The following is a 20,954-nucleotide window of genomic DNA, read 5'->3' as shown; positions in this document are numbered from 1 at the left end:
TATGACCAGCAGGAAGTTCAAAGTCCTCAGCTCAGCACCGCAGACACTGCGCATTCCGGCCATCAGATTCCCTAAGATGTTGCCGTTCAGGAGGTAACCACCTTATCTAGGGTCACGTGGCAAACTGAGGCCACGCCTGAACTCAGCCAGGCTGGTGGCCAAACCCTCACACTTCCCACCTTGTCCATGGCCTCTCTTCCCAACCTCGGCAAGCCATCCCACAGTGGGAAGGAGGGGACCTCAGGAGTGTGCCAGCTGGGGGAGGAATTAAGCAGCAACTAAGACGCTGGCTGTAAAGACTTACACATGTTGATGTTTTACTGCGTGAAGGGAAAAAAGCAGGACACCACAAACCTGCTTTTGGTTTAGTGAGCTAAGGAAAGTGAAAATACCAATACATTAGTTGTACAGAAGAACAGGTGTATAAACAGCTAAAGAGAAGAAAGCCAGGAAAAATGAGTACCACATGAGAGGTGGGATGACAGTGTTTATTTTTAAAGTCTTTGAATGTTATTGTGCAATTTTTCATAAAGAACAAAACTAGGGGGAGGTGAGTTCCTTCCACTTATAATCACTGATTTGAACCAGCCCAACACTTGCATACTGCTGTGCTAGAAGAAGTCATTTCAGGTTAAAAATAACGCCCAGATTACAGTCAGCTTCTCTGGGGGACGTCAACACCTGCAAACACAGGAAGAAGCGAAAGTACAAGAATACCAGCAAGACAGAATGAAAGTAGAAGGAAAAGAGCACAGAGGTCTGAAAGGGGAAAGGAAGTCAAAACAAAAGAAAAGGGGGAAAAGAGAGGGAAATCTTGAAAAGGCAGAAAAAAACTAAACAATTTGAGAAAGAAAAGACGACACCAAGTAGAAGAATGAAGAGCTAAGTGTACACAGCTCTCTGGCTGGCGCTTCCTCTTGCCCAGGGTGCTGGCCCAATACCATCCTGGGGAGGCTGTCACCTTTAGCTTCTCATGATTTTGATGGCAGTGTCCACCATCACAGCCCGTGTGACCTCCAGGGTTTAAAACTCTGTGTGAACGCATACAACTCAATAGCAAAAAAACAAACAATCCAATCAAAAAATAGGCAGAGGAGCTACACAGACATTTTTCCAAAGAAGACATACGATAGCTGGCAGGTACAGGAAAAGATGTTCAACATTACCAACATCAGGGAGATGCAGATCAAAACCACAAGCTATCACCTCAAACCTGTCAGAACAGCTACCACCAAAAAGACAAGAGATAATGAGTGTTGGCGAGGATGTGGGGAAAAGGGAAGCCTCGTGCACTGTTAGTGGGGTTGTAAAATGGTGCCGGCACTATGGAAGACAGTACAGAGATTCCTTGAAAAATTAAAAATAGGACTACCATACAATCCAGAAATTCCACTTCTGGGTATTTTTCCAAAGAAAACAAAAACACTAATTTGAAAAGATACACACATCCCTATGTCCACCACAGCATTATTTACAATAGCCAAGATAAGAAAGCAACCTTAAGTGTCCACTGACAGATGACTGAATAAAGAAAACGTGGTGTACGCACGTACACACACACATGAACACAGACAGAGGAATATTATTCAGTCATTAAAAAGAAGGAAACCTTGCCATTTGTGACGACACAGATGAACCCCGAGGGCATTACGTTAAGTGAAGTAAGTCACACAGGAAAAGGCATATACTGTATGATCTCACTTGTATGTGGAATCTAAAAAAACCAAACTCACCGATACAGAGAACAGATTGGTGGTTGCCAGAGGTGGGACTATTGGGTGGGCAAAATGGGTAAAGGTAGCCAAAAGGTGCAAACTGCCAGTTATAAAATAAGTGAGTCACAAGATACAATGTATGGTATGGTTCATATAGTTAGTAATACCGTACTGTATATTTGAAAGTTGCTAAGAGTAGATCTTAAAAGTTCTTATCACAAGAGAAAAAATTTATAACTGTGTGTGGTGAAGGATGTTAATTAAGTACTGTGATCATTTCACAATATGTATAAATATCAAATCATTATGTTGTACACCTGAAACTTATGTAATGTTATATGTCAATTACAATCTCAATATAAAATAATTAATCAAACAAACAAGCAAAAAAGCTCTGCATGCTTTCAAAACACATCTCCCCAGAAGAGTAAGGCTGACAGAGGAAGCAGAGCAAGGCAGGCTGTTGGCCATCTGTCAGTTAAGGTGACAGTGCTGGGTCCAGATAGCACATCATGTGCCCCTGGCTCATGGGAACAGAATGCACAGACCCCAGGGACCCCCACCTTGACAAAGGTCCCCTTCCTGCCAGCAGTCAGAGAGGCACAGGTCTGAAATGCATTTCCAGTGAGATTTTTTAAAGATTTCATAGTAGGCAAGAGAGAGGTTTCCAACCTACCATGATTCCAATGAAAAAAAGAGTTAACTGTATTTGGAGCACAGACGGTTAACAACTGTCTTAAATTTCCCAAATGCTTCGGAACTGGATCCACAATCAGGAGAAAGAAGATCCCAAATAGTCCAGAAAAGGCTCTGAAGCCCTGGTCCCATCAGTACTAAGGGCTTGGACCATTGTTGCTAGGGGTTCATCCCAGAGACATTCCATGGCCAGGTGTCAATCCCTGATGATCTACAACTAATGGAAAACCACAGAGCATGCGTCACCCATTCCTCTCCAAGTACAGGAATCAGTTTGGGTAATCTGGGACAGTGACAGCAGAAGTTCTGATTTAATTACACATACTTCAGATACTACAAAAGCAGAAAGGGCAAAATGGGAAAACACCACCAGATCTAATTGGCACTTCCTCTTACCACACTACTTCCTCCCAGGGACGGTGGAGTCACACCTGCAAGGTGCCCGATACGCCACTGCAACAGAGCTGAGGACAAATGCTGCCAATGCCTCGAGTCCCCCAACGACAGGCAGAGACCTCGGGCACAAACAGCTCACATGTGCAGGCGGCCGCTCTGCTGGGCCAGAGCCCTCTGAGTGCTGAGAGTGGGCACCAGAGACCCCTGCCTATGCCCAACCCCAAAGCAAGCCCAGGGCAAAGGTGCAAAGGGAAGAGGCCAGGGGACAAGGCTTTCAGTATAAGAGGCTGCAGACAGCTGGGAGATGACTTCAAGAATGGAGACCAGATGGAGCCGGCCCAGGAGGGCTTTCTCCTCCACCAGCCCACTGTGCTAAGAGGCCGTTTTGACTCTGGATTAGTGATTAGGTTCAGTATAACTTTTGATCTGAACTTTCAGTTGGTCTCATGTCTTAAAATACTAAGACATAACCTGAAAAGTTCCCGTGGCCTCTTCACTCTACCCTCCAGCCCAGAGGCAATCTACACATGGGGCGACAGGTAGGGGAGCATGTCAGGGAACAAGTTCACATTCTTCTGTTGAGAGGTCTTTAAAATTCCACAGTTCACACGAGCACAGGCTGAGATGAGGAACATAGGAGTATCACATTGGAGAGGAAACCCTTTGAGGTTCAGTGTTCCAGCCCCTCCTAATCTTCCCAGGATTGAGTTCACCCAGCACTGACTCCAGTTTCCATCCATGGGCAGGAGCTCTTATGCAAAACAAAGCAAGGATCACTGGCCTTGCTTGTTTCAAAATGACAGTTGTAAAACAAAGTCACTTTTGTTTTAAAACTTTTAGAAATAGACAATAAGTTTATACTGTATAGCACAGGGAACCATATTCAACACCTTGTAATAACTTACGGTGAAAAAGAATATGAAAATGAAAATACATATGTTCCTATACGACTGAAGCGCTGTGCTGCACACCAGAAATTGACACAACACTGCAAACTGACTATACTTCAATAAAAATATACTTAAAAGAAGCTTTTAGAAAGGTATCTATAATTCCTCGTTCTGATAAATAGTGGATCACATTTACTGAGCACTCACTCTTTTCTATCCTGTACTTATTTAATCGTCCCAACAGTTATGGCAGGTACTACTCTTTGCTCCAATTTATGGGTGAGGAGACCAAGGTTACCTTGCCCAGAGTCACACAGCCAATGAGTGAGAAGCCAGAGTGTGGCCCTAACCTACTTTGCACCCTGCAAAAAAAGCCCAGATATGACAGAGCTGAGCACAGGGCCATAGCACACCCTCCCGTGCGCGCTTGCCTGAGAAAATGCAAACACGTGATTATGTCATGGTGCATTTTATTCAACAGTCAAGGCCAAAGTGCAAGATTTGACTTCATATAAACTGACTTGAAAACCAGCACATCCTGCCATTTCCCCAGGAAAACTGAGACCCCATACTGGCTGCGTTTTTTCAAAGCTGTGGCCAAGTTTTGCAGGAAGTTAGGCACATGACACCAGAAGACATCTCCGTCTGAGTTCCTGCTTGGAAAACCAGCTGCTGATGCAAAAACAGGGCTAGAGAAGAGCTCACTTGATAGTCCCTGCATTCCGCTTTCCACTTACTTTCCCTTGCTGCTTGCACAACCATTATTTCAGCTGTGTGCATGGTCCTTCTGGCAGACCTGACCACATTCTGCAGGTGAGGAAACCGGGACTTAACTCAGTAGCACTCAAAGAGTATCAGCAAACACTGGGGTGTCCTGAACCTCCCTGAAACTGACCATTCCCTCTGATTGCCGGATCAGAGGTTGCTAAGCCAGAGCTAAGGTAAACACTGCTGACAGAACAGAGACATGAGAGGGGCTTTCATAAATCCCAAGGAAAAAGACATCCCAATTTTAAAATGAGCAAAGGAAAAGAAAGAGGTGATTCTGAAAGAAAAGATGTAGCAAAGTTAGGGGAAAATGCTGAACCGATGTACTGCAGAATAGAATGAAATGCCAGTGCTTGCTATCAGATGTGCAGTCAGAGGTGCCAGGCTGGGTTGGCAAGGGTGGAAACAAAACTCAGGCCCTGCCAGTGAGAAGATAAACCGACCGGCCTTCCTGGAGGCCAGTGCAACAACATATGGTAAATGTGTACATCCCGATATGCAGGTTTCACGTGTCTCCTACTAAATTCCAGCAAGGTTCTTTGTTAACACAGATAAGATTATTCTAAAATTTATACAGAGAGACAAAGGAACTAAAATAACTAAAATAATTTTGAAAAAGAATCAAGTGGGAGGAATCAGTCTATCTGATTCCAAGGCTTGCTATAAAGCTCAGTAATCAAGACGGTGTGGCAGTGACAGAAGGACAGACACACAGGACCACAGAACAGAATAGCGAGCAGAAACAGATCCACACAGATGTGTCCAAGGGCCTTCTGACAAAGGTGCAAAAGCCGTTCAGGAGGAAAGGGGTCTGTCTGACAAATGGTGCTGGAGCAACTGGCCATTCAGAGGAAGAGAATGAGCCTGGACATAAGTCTCACACTTATAATAAAATTAACTCCAAATGGATCACAGACTTCAATGTAAAGCTACAACTTTTAGGACAAAACATAGGAGAAAATATTCAGGGTTGGGAGCTGGGCAAAGAATTCAGACTTGCCACTGAAAGCCTGATTCATAATAAGGAAAAAAATCAATAAATTGGACTTTATCAAAATTAAAAATGTTTGATCTCTGAGAGACCCTGACAAGAGGACAAGCTACAGACTGGGAGGAAATACAGCTGACTCTTGAACAACATGGGGTAGGGGTGCCCACCCTCTGCACAGTTGAAGTTCCAAGTATAACTCCTGGTTGGCCACCCACGTTCCACTTCTCCGGTTCCACACGTGGAATCAGCCACCCTCAGATGGCGCACTGCTGTAGTACACATTTATTGAAAAAAATCCACACATAAGTGGACCCACATAATTCAAACCTGTATTTTTCAAGGGTCAACTGTATTTGCAAATCACATCTCCAACAAAGGACTAGTCTCTGGAACACATAAAGAACTCTCAAAATTCAAACAGCAAAAAAACAAACAGTCCAATGAGAACATGGGCAAAAGACATGAAGGGACATTTCACCAAAGACGATACACAGATAGCAAATAAGCCCATGAAAAGCTGGCCAACGTATGGTTAGCTGGGAAATGCAAATTAAAACTACAGTCAGACACCACCACACACCTATCAGAATCACCAAAACAGTGACACTGGTGAGCATACAGAGAAACTGGATCACTGGTACACTGCTGGTGGGAATGCAAAAAGGCACAAGTACTCTAGAAAACAGCTTGGCAGTTTCTTTAAAAAAAAAAAAAGACTAAACATGCAGCTATCACAGGACTCAGCAACTGTCCTGAGCATTGATTCAGAGAAATGAAGGCTGAGGTTCACAGAACATCCTGAACTCAAATGTTTAGTACAGCTTTATTCATAATGGCCCAAACTTAACACACCCCAGACTCCTTCAGTGGGTAACTGCTTCAATGAACCATGGTCCTTCTGCACCACGGAATGCTACTTGGCAATGAAAAGGAGTCAACTGTGGACACAGGCAACAACCTGGGAGCATCTCCAGAGGATTACACTGAGTAAAAAAGGCCAATTGCCAAAGGTCACAAACTGCATGATTCCATTATAAATTATTAAAATGCAGAAATTATAGAAATGAACAGATCAGTAGTTGCCAGGAGTTAAGGAAGGAATGGGGTGTGAGGGAATTGGGTGTGGCAACAACAGTTACTCTGCATCAGGGTAACTGTAACAATGTTTTAGTTAGGAGGTGTCCTATAGATTTGCACAATGTTACCATTTTGGAGGAAACTGGATGAAGAATACACAGGATCTCTCTGCATTATTATTATTTTTTTAACGATTGCATGTGAATCTACAATTATCTCAAAATTGGCAAAAAAAAAAAAAAATTAATGTGCCGCACAGCCACCTCCTGGCCCTGCAGGTTAACCTCCCCCTAAACTCACTCTTACACACGCACTCACCTGCTCACAGACACACAAACAGCTGTCAAGCCCTGCCTCCCTCCCAGGTCTGGTGGATGCTCTACTGAACATACTGTGCACATTTCACCCCTGTCTGGGCACAGATTATTCCCTATGTCCGGGGGGCGGGGGGTGGGGCTCTGCCTGCTGAAAGCCAATGGCCTTCCAGCCCCAGCACCAACCCCCCTGCTGTTAAGAAGCCTCCCAAATTCCCAACTGAAATGAGTCCCTCTCTCCCACAGTCCCAAATTCACAAAAGGGGCACTTCTTAAAGTCTAATTATGTTAAGGCTACTGTAATGACTGGCCCCTACCTTTCACTTCCCGGGAGGTGGAGGTTTCACACTTACTCTACCTTGTGTAATGCTGGGCCCAAACCTTCGGTAAAAGTTTGATCAAGGAATGGAAACGATTTAGGTGGAGCCTGGGGAGGGAAGGGGGTGAGATGGGTGAAGAGGGGTCAGTGCTGGGGCAGACACAGCTCCACCACTTGGTGGACGACCAAAGCCAAGACTCTTGGGGCCTCAGTTTCCCAATCTGTAAAATGGAAATAATGTAGTGCCTGCCCTGAGAATTCCTGTAAGTATCAAATGAGAATATGGAGTGAATCGCCCTCTACAAAGGGAATTCCTTATTATGTCTATGCTTAAGGCTGCTGTTATTATTCTCACTGAGACAGAGAAAAAGGATTTATCTACAAAGAATCACGGGGAGTGGGGAGAGAAGTCAGGCAAAGCTATTAGTTAGGACGTGTACTGCAGGCATCAAATCATCATCCTTACAGCCGGCCATGCCAAATGATCATTTTACCAAACAATGAAATATTTCCCCAAATTTTGGACACGCTACAGCACACATCGTACCCGTTATATCTCTCAACTAGCTGGCTGAGCTGCTCCCAACACCAGGACAGGACAGTCTTTTACCAGTTCTCCTAGTCTCAGTGGCTGCTTTTTTAAAAAACATACAATTTCACACACAGTGGGTTAAGTACCTATAAAAACCCACTTCTACAGTTATGAATTAAAGAATATTTTCTAGTGGCTAAAATACAACAAAAAAGTCAAAAAGTTGAATGCCAACCCTACAACCTTTGCCTGAAAGAAAATGCTGATTCTACAGCCTGGTGTGCGAGCACCACAGTGCTCCGCAGGCTTGCCTGACCCATGGCCAATTGCAGCTGTCCGCTCACCCTCTGGGGAACCCGCTTCTCCATGGACAGAGTGTTCAAAATGGACAAGAGATGTGCACTGGGCACAGAAGCTGTTATAATCTTTATCAAGGAGAGCACCTAAGGAAGAAGCATCTTCGATCACACACATTCAGGTCTGCCAGGTCCTGGGACCTCCAACCACGAACAGTGCCGTTTCCAGGGTGTGGGGAAGTTAGAGGGCTAATCCAGCCCCAAACTGAGTCCTGGATAAACAGTCTCCATGTGATGGCTTCATCACCAAGTTTTTTGCCTGTTTAATCTTTCATCTTTAAATAAAAAGTCTGAAAGAAGATAGTTTTCCTTTTCCACTGGAAATGTAAAAGTGAAAAGCCCATCCTATGTGGGTTAAGAAAAGCCAGTTTTCTATGGATCATCAGGGATGCTTGTTCCTGTCACTAGTAAATCAGAGAACCCGTTCCCACACCCTCTGACAGCAGAAGAGGCACCAGGAGCCCTGGGGATGGGTGGGAGCCTGGCCATCAGGATGCTGGTCTGGGGCGGGGGGCGGCAGGCAGTGCCCCAACTTTCATTACCAGCAGAGTTGGTGCCTGTTTCTTCACCCAAGAAACAGAATACAAAATGTTCCCACCAATCGGCTACCATCAGGGGCAGCTAGAGAGACTGCGCTCCTGGCTGCTCAGGAAATGCAGCTATCACTCAGCGATGACTCTCACCTGCCTGCTTCAGAGGCTGGGGACACAGCAGGGACAGAGCCACTCCCACCCTCCCAGGAGCTCACAGTGTGGCATCCATGGGCGCTTTAGAGCTGTGGGCTGTTCCTGGCACGCCACCTCCCTGGGAGGCCTGAAACTAGTCACTTTACCTCTCTCCCTCCGCAGTTTCCTGCTTCCGTGCAAGACCTGTGCCCCCAGTCTCTCCCCGACACCACGCTGGAAGACTCCCAGTGACCAGCGTTGGAAGAGGCCTCTGACTGGGTGGAGTGGGTGGGAGGAGCAAGCCATAAAGACGGAGGGGGAGCAGTGCCATGTGTGGCCAGCCTAAAAGGCCGCACACCTCTGCTTCCTCCAGTCCTACTGGAACAGAGGAGGGAAAAGAAAAAGGGAAATGCAGGTCCCCTCTTCCTCCTCTCCTTATTTCCAGCCCAGCGGAGGCAACTCATTCCACGTCTGCAGGCTGCCGCCTGACCTCCACAAGGCTGTCTACAACTCAGTGTCCTGGTTATCTGTGTGCCTGGGAGCCCAGCTGCAGGTGAGCCATCTGAAGGACAGCCACTCAGTTTTATTTATCTTAGGCCCAAGCCAGCATGCAGTAGGTGCTCAGTAAACAGAACCCGGTGGTGTCCCCAGGGGATGGGCCACTTCTCAACTGCATCTCTATGTGGGGTCTCGCCCGGCCAGGAGGGCCTGCTGCAAAGGTGATGTGTCTGGTCTCACTGACACAGCCACCACCTGGCACCACCCACCTGGCTCCCAGGAAGGCTTGTCCTGTCCTGCTGGCAGCACACACCACACCTGCTTCTCTCTCCTGCTTCCTGCCCCCACGCGAGGGCCCCTGTCCAAATAGCCAGTCCACACATCCTGTATCACAGGCCCCTTCTGCTCTTTCAGAAACAACCTCAGGCCACATTGCTCTGTATCACTTCAGGTCCATATCCCAGGAAATGTCCCTGAGCTAGTCCACAGCTCTGGGCATTCCCTGTGTGAGCAGTCAATCTAAATGTGTCACTTCACTCCTCAAGTACCTGTCATGGCTCCTCACTGCCTCCCATAAAGTGGACCTGCCCTAGCAGTCAGTCTTCACTTCAACAGATGATCACTAGCACTGAGGGTACAAAGACAAATTAAAACAGGCATAGCCTCTGCCTTTGTGGACATAGTTGAGGAGGTGAGGGGAGAAAAACCATCAATCAAATACTTCCACCAACAGAAAATTACAAACTGGTATGTGGAAAAGTACAGGGTATCCCCAAAGGCAGTAACAGAAAAGCTGGGCCAGTCTGCCAGGGAAGTGATGTGCCAGCTGAGATATGAAGAGGAGGAGGGATTAACCAGAGATGAAGGGGGAAAGGACACTCCAGAGAGGCCAGAAATAGCATGTGCAAAGGCCCTGAGGCAAGAGAGAATGTCACCTGTGCAAACAACTGAAAGAAGGGCCTAGGGGCTGCAGGGTAGAGCCACAGAGCTGGGAGGTGGAGGACACAGGGGTGCTGTGGATGGACGGGGAGAGGCCTGATCCAGTCCCTAGACAGTGCCGGCCAGGCTTCCCGGCACCACCTTTCCCTGCTTTCAGCCGCTGTGAACAAAAAGAGAAGTGACTCTCTATCAGCTAGTCGTGAACACAGTCAGTAAATTGACCCTGCTATCAAGACTTCAACTATCCCACCCAGCAGGCAGAGCTGGGCGGAAATCTAAGGAGATGGCTGTTTGTGGTCATCTGCAACCTCTCCTCCCTCCAACAGCCTGTGGTGTTAAGAACTGGGACTGCTGGGGCAGGGAAAGCACTCAACACGGGAGCAGCCTTTCAGCCACAGAGCGGGCAGATCTCCCTTCCTCCCCTAGTCTGTAGTCAGCCACTCTCTGGGCAAGCAAACGCCCTGTCAGCCCCTTTTTGTCTCAGGCCAATTGGTAGGCCAGGCACAGACTCCTGTGTCCCATTTTACCAAGCCACCTTCTTCCCTTCTAACTCAAGCCACTCTCATTAAAAGAGGGACATGTACCCCAAAGTCCCAGCTCCGGGCTCACATGTGGCCCTTTGAGCTGGAATTCCAGCTTCTCAGCGTCCGCGCACCCTGCTCTGTCTCTGTCTGAAAGGCCATTCCTCCCTCCCCTCTCATGACCCCCACGGCCCATCATGGCCTGAGCCTCCCCAGCCTGAGCAGAGTCTCTCTCCCTGTGGGCCAGGCACCCCTCCATCAGCGTCTCAAAGCACTGAGCACCCACTCCAGCAGGGAAACCTGCTGATCCCTCGGAAAGACAATGAGGTGGTCTTTCCATCTCCTCGTCTACCTGCCGATGAGATGAGATTAAAATAAAAATGTCAACAAGCGATCTTCTCTCCACCCGACTCCATAGTTCCTAATGATGAAGCAGCATGATCACTGCTTAAAAACAAATGAGACCTCACACTACTGTCGTGCCTGGCAGCTTTAAAAAGAAAAAAAAAATTCCACAACAGGAAACTACAGTGCAATGCAGAGCCTGGGGCCTGGGTCACAAGAGCCGCAGCAGCGAGAGCCTGCTGGGTGCAACCTCTGTTAAGTGACATAAGGTCTCCGAGCCTCAGTTTACCCTTTTATAAAGCAAAGATAAGACTGACCAGGGTGACTGGGAGGATAAAGTGAGCCATTTAAAATGCCTTTTCTGCTCAGTCCTTGGAGTCTGAGTAGTAAGGCCACCCCAGATCTCCATGTCTGACTGTCCCCCTCCTCTGTTTAACAGTCCTCACAGCACAGATGGCACTGTTACACTGTGTGTGTTTGCTCATTTCTGTATGTCTGTGCCCCTCCTTAGACCCTCAGCTCCCTAGGGCAGGGCTGTCTTCAGCCACACTGGTACATCCCATTGCCCAGAAAGTGCCAGCCAAGAGAAAGTGCCCAGTAAATGCTGGAATAGTGAGATATACAAATGAAGGCACTTTGAGATACTAACTACCATACATAAAATAAATAAACAACAAGGTCCTACTGTACAGCACAGGGAACTGCATTCAATATCTTGTAGTAACCTATAATGAAAAAGAATATAAAAAAGAATACATTTATATGTCTGTGTATAACTGAATCACCATGCTGTACACCAGAGACTAACACAACACTGTAAATCGACTATTCCTCAATAAAAAATATTAAAAATAAACAAATGAAGGCACTTTGAGCTTACATCTGTCACCCTAGGGATCCTGACACTCCACTGCTGGGAGACGGATGAAACAAGTACAGAGTATTATTCCCAGTTTAAAGACGGGGGAACTGAGGTGCAGAAAGGACAGCATAACTGAGGGCACTGAAAGAATATCTGGGGACCCTAACATTAAAATACAGGCACCCTGAAGGGGCTTCAAATGATAATGGGGCTCAGAGAGCCAACTCAAGGAAGAATGCTGAGCAGCTTGCCAAGTGAATGCTAGCTGCTCACGTCAGATTAAGATGGAGGGAACCCCAGAGCACCCCCTGGAGCGGGGCTGATGAGGTGCCTCTCATCTGGGCAGTGGTGGTTATGTCTGTAGGCACAGCCTGAAGCGTCAGAGAGTAGACACTCTAACCCATACATCTGACCAAAGACAGTCACTCACTTCCCTGATTAGCTGATTGGGATTAAGAACCAGGCATGGGAAAGTTGTTTTAAAGCTCAAAACTGGGGCAAAAGAGGCAAAACTTACAGTGTTCTTGCTTGACTGTGAGCCATGCAGTCGACAAAAACCAGGCTGATGCAGGTCAGTAAGACAGAGACAGCCAGGGAATGTTGGCTCTTACAGGTGGGCCAAATTTACTCGAAAACCTGGGTCCCTACCCACCAGTTTATACCATATTAGCATTAGCATTCTAGTTAAGAGAAACTAGAAATTATTTTGGAGGGAAAAATAAGGGACAAAAGAACAAACAAGAGTCCCAAGCGCTGAACCTTCATTCCAGACACATTCGCCCGGCGCTGCTGTGGGCAGCAGGGTGCTCGGTGGGCAGCCTAGAAAAGTGGAAAGAGCAGGGCACTGCGGGCAGGTGGATGTGGTTCAACCCCAGCTCTGCACTCCCCAGCTATGGGACTTCAGCAAGTTACTTAATCTCTGTGGATCTCAGTTTCCCATTTGCAAAAAGGAAATAAAACCCTTCTAGAACAGTGGCACCCATTATAAAGAAACACATGACTAAGGGAGGAGGAAGGAAGATGGAACCCCTTGGGCACCAGACAGTCTCTCCTTATCACTCTCCTCTGGTTACCATGTGCTCCCTGGGTCTGGGAGCCAGGAGGGAGGCACAGGAGGGAGAACTTCCATCTAGGTGGGGCTGAGGGAAGACGTCACCAAAGAGGCTTCAGAGAGAGCAGCCTCTGGGGCAGGTAGATGCATGCAGCAGGAGGTCACAGGATGAAGTTCCAGCCATGGGGAGGTGGGAGCAGTGAGGGGATCAGAATGCTCTGCACCAGAGACAGGAACACAAAGAAAGAAAGACTGCAAGCAAGGGAGGACGAAATCTGGGAGAAGAGAGACGGTGAAGGCTAAGGGCAGGCTGCAGTGACTAACAAGCGTTGTAAGGCTCGAGGAGGACCAGCTTCAAGGACAGGCTGCTGGGGTTAAGGGTGGCAAGGTCACCAGAAACCTATGAGAGCACATGGTACAAAGCAGGTAAGGGACACAGGTTCATTTCCAGAGTGGGCTGCAATTAAAGACGGTTTTTTGGAGAGGTGAAAGGGGGCTGTTCAGGGAGGCAATGAGACATGGACAGAAGGGAAAAAACGCTTCTAGAGGGAGTACTGCCTACTCTTTAAATTGACAAGATTCATATCCAGGGTCAGAGGAAACCATACAGTGAAAGGACATGACAGACAGGGCAGAGAGGAGGGAGAAGACCAGGAAAGATGCTGATGGGGAAAGTGTAGACAGTGCTGGAGGCAGAGGAAAAACACCCCACCCGGCCCTCCACAAGCCCACTGGCTACTCGCTTTACTCACCTTCAACTGGCCATCCACGTGGCAAGCATGCCCTACACCTCAATCCAACTAGATCACGGGCTCCCGCTCCAGGGGGCTCGCTACTGCCCCCAGCCAGAAATTATCTTGCAATTATATCCATGCTTCCCCTGTAATTATCTGTGAACTCATGTGAGACCCTCAGCTAGACTGGAGACCTGTGCCTCATACCTGGGGCAACAGGAAAACCTGGTACAGCGCTTCACTTAACATGTGTAAATATCGACATAATTACCCAAGGAAGACAACCTGGCCACACCATCGTTCAACCAACATAGAGAGAAAGGAACATGAAAAAGCATACCAGCCAGAAACCAGAACTTGTCAGAGACCAGAGGATCCAGGCTGTTGAGCTCCTACAAATTCTCGTTCAGTTCTGCTCCCACCCCAAGGCCCAGACCCCAGGCCACAAATAGAGGAGAAAAGCCACCTGTGAAGGGTGCTGGGTGGTGCAACTCACTGGTCTCTGCTTCATGGATTTAACTGACACCCCCTGGGAAATAAGCAAAGAGTCAGGAGTGCTGAGCAAGAGGCCTGTGCCTGGTCTAGTGGGGACACAGACAGCAAAGAGACACACAGTGACCTGTGGACCATGATGGGTGCTGAGAGGTGCTGGGGGCAGATACTGCTGGGGGGGAAGGGGACTGCACATGACAGGTCACTAGCAAAGGCCTCTGGGAAGAATGATATTTCAACTGCAACCTGAAAGGAGCCAGGCAGTAGCAGCACCAAGGGATGAAATAGGGACGAGTGTTTCAGGAAGAAGGAACAGCCCATGGGACATTATGAGGACAGACAGAGCTTAGACTATGTGTGAACAGAAAAGCCACAAGTACAGCTGTGGTGCGGGTGCCAGGGAGAGCAAGAGGAGGGAGAGCAAGAGGAGGGAGAGGCTGGCAGGCACCCGACCAGCAGGGATTCCTGGGGAGGGATTGGGATTTTAGTTCTAAGCAGGTGAATCACATGACCTGATTCAGGTTTTTCATACCCTACCTCACAGCAGAAAATCATTGCCTTCCTCTAAAGCTAATCCTTCATCAGTAAAATAAGAATCCTCTCTGTTGTGTGGATAAACGCCAATGTGTTAGAAAGCAGTTAATAAACTCTAAAGCACTCAATTCACGTTAGCTATTGTCATCAAAGTCCAAATTAAGGGCAAGTGTCAAAACTTGACAGAAAGTCTTTTGTTTAATGGAGGGACTGGGAATTGAACCCAGGACTTTGTGCATGCTAAACATGCACTCTACCACTGAGCTACACACTCCCCCACCTCACAGGAAGTTTTAAAAACCAGGAGCACTTCCTCATTAAATGAGTTTAAGTGAGTTTCAGACTCCCATACCCTAAAATGTAGCAACTGGCTATTAATAATACCCACCACCTGTAGGGCACTTTCATCTCTGTTACAAGAACTTGTTAATTAATAACCACAGGTCTTTAACACTTTTAATTTAGTGACAGTGTTACAAATTGGTTAGTTCTGACACTATTTAGCAAGTCTGCACACCTCTCTCCTTGGATCAGCTGACCAGTCATGTCAACCCGCCTAACAGCTCTCCTAGGGTTTGGCATCCTTACTGCTGTAATCGCTATTTCCAAACATCCAAATCTGCCAGAGAATTATATGATCACTGAGTGCTTCTCATCAGCCAGGCACTAGTCTAAGTGCTTTACATGTTCATATTATACCAATTTTTTTTAATATTCCCATTTTCCAAACGAAGTAGCTGAGGCATGGAGAGGCTAAGGGCTTCGTCCAAGGACACTTAGAGGAGTAAGCCCTGGAGCCAAGATCTGAACACAAGATGATGTGAACCTGTATCCTCGCTCTACAGATAGATAATTCTGGCAAAGGTGCTTGGTACAAAACAAATATTCAGCAGAGAAAGGTGGCCACTACTTAGCAGGACATAGGTAGTTTCTAGTTCTCACGAGAGTGTCACCTCCAGGAGAGCAGCGACCTTGTTGGTCTGGGTGACTGCTGCGCTCCCAGCACCTGGCCCGACGCACATTTGACGGATGGATAAATGAATGAACGTCCCTCCCAGAAAGCAGCGCTGCCTGCGCACTGCCCTTTCTTGCACATCTGTGTCGCGCTACTGATAGTCCCTTAGTAAGAGCATCAGGCTTATCTGAGGGCACGGCAAGGTACCCAGAGACTTGCGACCACCCCCTCCCCGCCCTTTCACAGTGCAGGGGTAGCGGAAGCAGCTCCCAAGGGAAGAACAGATGAGTCCAGGATCTCACTGCTGGAGGGTCCTGGCTCCGGCGGGGCTCTGCCCTCCACCGAGGTGGGGACACTGTCCACCCCAGCGCTGGGACCCCGCAGGAGACAAAGACCCGCCGGACAGCCGCACCCGCAGAAATGCTCGCTCCTCTCGCCCACCTCTCCGGGAGGCAGCCCAACGCTACCGTGCATCATCTGCGGAGAAGGCCGAGCCCCGGGCATACCAGATACGAGCTGCGGCCCTAGGGGTCGCCGCCCGCAGAGGGTCGCTCGGGTGCGGGAGGCCGCGGGCCGGACTGGCCTGTCACCTTCAGGACCGCCCGCCCACTGGCCTGCCCTCCGCCAGGGGCCCTCCGCGAGAGCTGCCGCCGACCAGCTAGACCTCCCGGCGCTTCGGCCTTCCCGCGGCGTCCACCTCGCGCCCCGAACCGCGGCGCCGCATCCCCACCCTCCTGGCCCATACCTGCTGGGAGAGGGGGATGAGAGGGGCCGCCATCTTCCCGCGGACTCGGGCTCCGAGCGCCGGGGGGGGGGGAGACGAGGCGGGGCCGCGCATGCGCACTGGCGAAAGGGGCGGTGCGCGCGCAGCCGGGCCCGGGGGAAGGCGGGGCCGAAGTAGGGACGCGCAAGCTCAGCGAAGCCTGGAGGGGCGGGGGTCGAGGGCGGGGCCGCGCGCGCCAAGCCCCGGCCTGAGGGGGCGGGGCCCTGGAGGTCCGAGGGGGCGGGGCCCAGGAGGTCCGTGGGCCCCGAGACCCCTGACAAATGCTTCCTGCCCTCCGTCACCCAGTCCTCCCCGATTCCCCGGCTCGTCTGCCAAGGTCTCTGGCCCCTCCAGGTCCTTGCTAATGCTGGGTCCTCTGTAGGGATGCCGTTCCCTTTCCCGTGCGCCTGGCAAAACACTATCGAGAAGCCGTCGTCCACCAGGCAGAGGATCGGGACCCCTGCCCTGCCCCACAAGGCGCCCTGTTCCTAGGATAGCTGTGTATGTGTGTGTGCGTACCTGTGTATCTGTGTCAGTTCGAATATGGGTCTGTCCCCTTAGGGCTTCAGCTAAACTCAGTTGTAGTATTTTAACCTCTCTGTGCTGCAGCCGCACCCACGACACCTGAGATTATTTCCTAGCTGCCACTTTCTTGCTCTGTGACCTTGGCAAGTCATTTAAGTGGGCTCCCAACCCCCTCCTCTGAAAAGAGGGAATGGTAATATGTGTTTATTCCACTTCTATGCCTCACACTGTGCCCTGAACAGAGCAGGAACCAAATGTTTGCTGGAGGACTATTACTGGAGGGGCATTTGTTTGTTTAGACATGTTTTGCCTTCTTTTTTGCTGTGGACACCCACTAATACTTTTCCACTAAAAAAATAAGGAAAGAAGGTCCCACTGGGTACTGACCACAGTGGCACGAGGTTTCCTCAGCACAGGTCAGCTTCCCCTTACCTGGTCTCCTGTGATGGTGGCACAGTAGGTCTGGCTGGGCACTGTTTCTCAGGCAGGCAAGCTGGCAGGCCATGCCGATCTCAGGGTGGTGGAGGCACAACTTCCTGTCCACTTCCTCCACTCTGGAGTCTCATAAGCTTCTGGCTCCAGTATCTTCAGTGAGTTGAGGTACCTCATGCCATTCAGATGAGCATGGTGTGCTTTGTGATTTACTCAACAACCATTCCCCATCAAATGCTCATTGAGTACCCCTGGCTTCAGCACAGGTGTTCCATTGGTGGGCCAGGCAGACATTCTCTCACCCTGGAGCTGCCTGGAAGGCTTGTTAAACAGTCTGGGTATCTGATTCAGGTTTCTAGACCTGGGTGGGGCCTGAGATTTTTGCATTTCTAACAAATCCCCAGGAGATGCTGAAGTGGCTGGTCCCAGGCCCCCACCTGTGAGAACCACTGCTCTAGAGGAAGGAAACAGACATCAAATAATCACATGAGGAAACAGACAACTATAAACAGTGATAAGTGCTACAGAGTAGTTCAAGGGTATGACATTTTAAGGTTGAGTGTGCAGGCAGTGACGGTGGGGGCTGGGGACCATCACAAGCAGAAGGAGCAGAGGAGCGAAGAAGCACATGGAGACTGAGGCTCTGGAGCTCAGACAGCAAGACAGACAGTTCTGAGGTGAAGCTGGATCACACGTGGTCTGATTGGATACCTCTGTTCAAAGAGCGATGAAAAAAGACCGTAAGTGATTCAGCCTCATCTTGAGACCATCTTGCTCTCTGAGCTCCAAGTTCTGTCTCACCAGGCTTCCACGCTCCTCAGTTTCCCTGTGCAAAGAGAAATGGGAGGCCACCAGAGGGTTTTGAACAGATCAGATTTGCGTTCTAGAACAGTGACTCTGGAGAAGGTGGGCAAAGCGGAAGGAGAAGGGATAGATGGAAGCAAGTGGGGCAGCTGGAAAGATGCAGCAGTGGACCAGGTGAGGGTGATGGAGGCTTTTAGCTGCCTTGGGTGCTTTATCAGTCCATGTTCCATACAGAAAAGAGAAGTCATCCTACATGTTTCAAACAGGGGACATTTGATACCGGAGATTGGGTACAAAAGTATTGGCCAAACAGAGGGGACTGCAAAGTTACCTAAGATTAGTATCAGTAGGAAGCTGCTAGCCCCTCTAGGACTAAAAGTCAAAAGGGAAAAGGTGTTACCCCCAAAACCCACAACCACTGGGCCCTGAGCAGGAACCCAGATGCCCATCCTCACCAGCCACTGCTGTTTCTGCCATTGTTGCTAAAGTCACCGCTACTGTCTCCACTGCCTAAGATGGGGGGAAAATGGCTTCTCCTCTCTGCCTGTCTTCTGATTTCCTTCTGACAGAAAACAAAGGGGAAACCAACAGACAAGGGTGTCTGGGAAACGTGTGCAGGCTTCCAGTCTCACTGTCAAGAGTCTACAGGGGCAATGACAACAGAGATGCTCCGGCATGGTTTTAACTGAAAACAGAGGCTCGATGGTGAGAGTCCCACCTGGCCAGCAGCACAGCCTGAAGTGCCCTGGGATTCCCTCTACTACTGTGGCTGCCACCCTGGGCAGGGATCACCCATTCTGGGGCCTCTTTCTCCAGAGTTTGGAGGTGCACGGCCCAACACAGTGGCCTCTCACCACATGTGGCTATGTAAGTTTAAATTAATTACAGTTAAATCAGATTAAAAATGTATTCTTCCATACAAGGTACAACACCAAGAGCAAACCCTAATGCAGAGTTTGGACTTTGGGTGATGATGTGTTAGTGTAGGTTGGTTATTTACCAGGGTTCTTGGACTCCTTAATCAATAGAAATCGATGAGACCAGATGAAAAATTCAGGCAAGGCTTTGTGGGGACTCGTGCTGCAGCGTGAAGGAGTGACAACAAGTAACAAGTTTCCTTGATCGCTCCCTGAGTGGGGGCCAGCTGGTCCTTTAAATGGGGTGAGGGTTGAGGCAGATAAGTGGGTCAGGCCAGAGGGGTGGCTTACGTGGTCAGCCCACCCCCTTGGTGGGGCTGTGTGCAGGGATCATGCACAGCAACATGCTTTTGCTCTGGGAAGTGGCAGTTGGTCTTTTTTCTTTCTTTTTTTTCAATGGCGGTACCCAGGACCCTGTGCATGAAAAGCATGCGCTCTACCACTGAACTTTACCCTCATCCCCGCAGCTGGTCTTTCATATCTTGATGTTCATAGTTTACCCCAAGTGTACATGTATGCAGTTATTTTTAGTGCCTTATAGCTTCTTTGTATTCTGTTGCTCAAGGACGCATTCATCCAGGTGTGAGTACGGTAGCAAATGGTCTCAGGTCCCAGGTCCCAGCCCGTCTCTGGTTCATCAATTGTGACAGATGTACTCCCATGGTGTGGGATGGCCTTGGTTGTGTGGGTGTGGGGGCAGGTGGTATAGGAACACTCTACTTTCTGCTCAGTTTTGCTGTGAACTTAAAACTGCTCTAAAAGACAAAGCATATGAATTAAAAAAAAAAAAAAACATCAGTACCACCAGCCACATTTCAAGGGCTCACATGAAGCCAGTGGCTACCACATTGGCTAGCACTGATGAGGAAGGGTCTCCAGGACAATGCTGCTCTGGAGATGAGTTCCACAGGGTCTGAGTTGGTCTAACCCATCTCTGTACAATTGTTTCCGGCATTTTCTCTCAAGGTGTAGCACTGCATCTCTCCTCATTAACTTCTCACCTTGTTTGGAGATTTAAAAGGTAGGCAGTGTTTGAATCCCACCCCTGCATTTCCAGGGACTGAGTCTTTAGCTTCTGAGACTGATAACCCCTGATAAACTGGGAAGACCGATGTGATCAAAAAGTCCAGGGTCCAAAGTCTGCCAATTTTGACCAAAGCCAGAACAAAACTTGCCAGAACGTGACCTCCTGGCCAGACTTTTCACATTGATCATCTTTCAGTATGTGACCTATAGTTTCCCATATTATTTGGCTTTTTTTTGTAACATCACTAAATTCCGAATTTCTGGTGTCCTAAATTTGATTTATTTCCAACACAAATTTCTGCATGAAAACAGATCTCTTCAAAACAAAAACCTGCTATGTGTAACTTAAAAAAAAAAAAAAAAAGCAAATCATTTGATGGAAAGAAAAAAACTAAACTGCGAAGTAAGCACTATTTTCACTTGATAGAATGAATGGCATTCCTCTGTCTTACAGAGAAGTAATGGCCGAGGAAGTGGGGCACAGAGTGGGGTAAAGCGCATGAGCTTCTTTATGAATTGTTAAACAGCTGTGCACAAGGCCTGGGTCACCCAGGATAACCAGCATATAAGTGGAGCAGGCAAAACCTTTCCACACCAATGCTGCTGTATAAAGATTTCACATTGGAAAAGTTTCGCCCATGTTATCAGTAATTTACAACCCAAAGAAATAAGGCATTGTTTCTCCTTTTTCAAAGTGAGTTTTACCACCTTTTATTTATAGAATATTTTGAAGGTTAAGAAAAGAGCGTCACGTTTTTGACCAGACTCTCACCTCTGACTTCTGGCTTCCAGCACTCAGATTTGTCTAGAGGAGACATCTCTGGGCACAGGGAGGGG

The 20,954-nt window shown here is 48.5% G+C and overlaps 1 protein-coding gene across 8 annotated transcripts in view; it reads right to left on the bottom strand.

Annotated features, from left to right (window-relative positions):
• The window catches only part of EPS15L1 (epidermal growth factor receptor pathway substrate 15 like 1), an 82,914-nt gene extending 66,404 nt beyond the window's left edge, over positions 1-16,510 (bottom strand). For 7 of the 8 annotated variants that reach the window (XM_032465363.1, XM_032465365.1, XM_032465367.1 and 4 more), the window contains exon 1: positions 16,396-16,509. In XM_032465363.1, the coding sequence (XP_032321254.1) occupies positions 16,396-16,488 (93 nt within the window). In that variant the 5' untranslated portion in view covers positions 16,489-16,509. Of the gene's footprint in view, positions 1-16,395 lie in introns of all 8 variants that reach the window. The other variant, XM_032465364.1, reaches the window with a different exon arrangement.
• Between the last annotated feature and the right edge of the window lie 4,444 nt (positions 16,511-20,954).

The sequence above is a fragment of the Camelus ferus genome, chromosome 22, assembly GCF_009834535.1.
Source record: "Camelus ferus isolate YT-003-E chromosome 22, BCGSAC_Cfer_1.0, whole genome shotgun sequence".
Taxonomy (NCBI): Eukaryota; Metazoa; Chordata; class Mammalia; order Artiodactyla; family Camelidae; genus Camelus; species Camelus ferus.
This window is presented reverse-complemented; position numbering and strand designations above follow the sequence as displayed.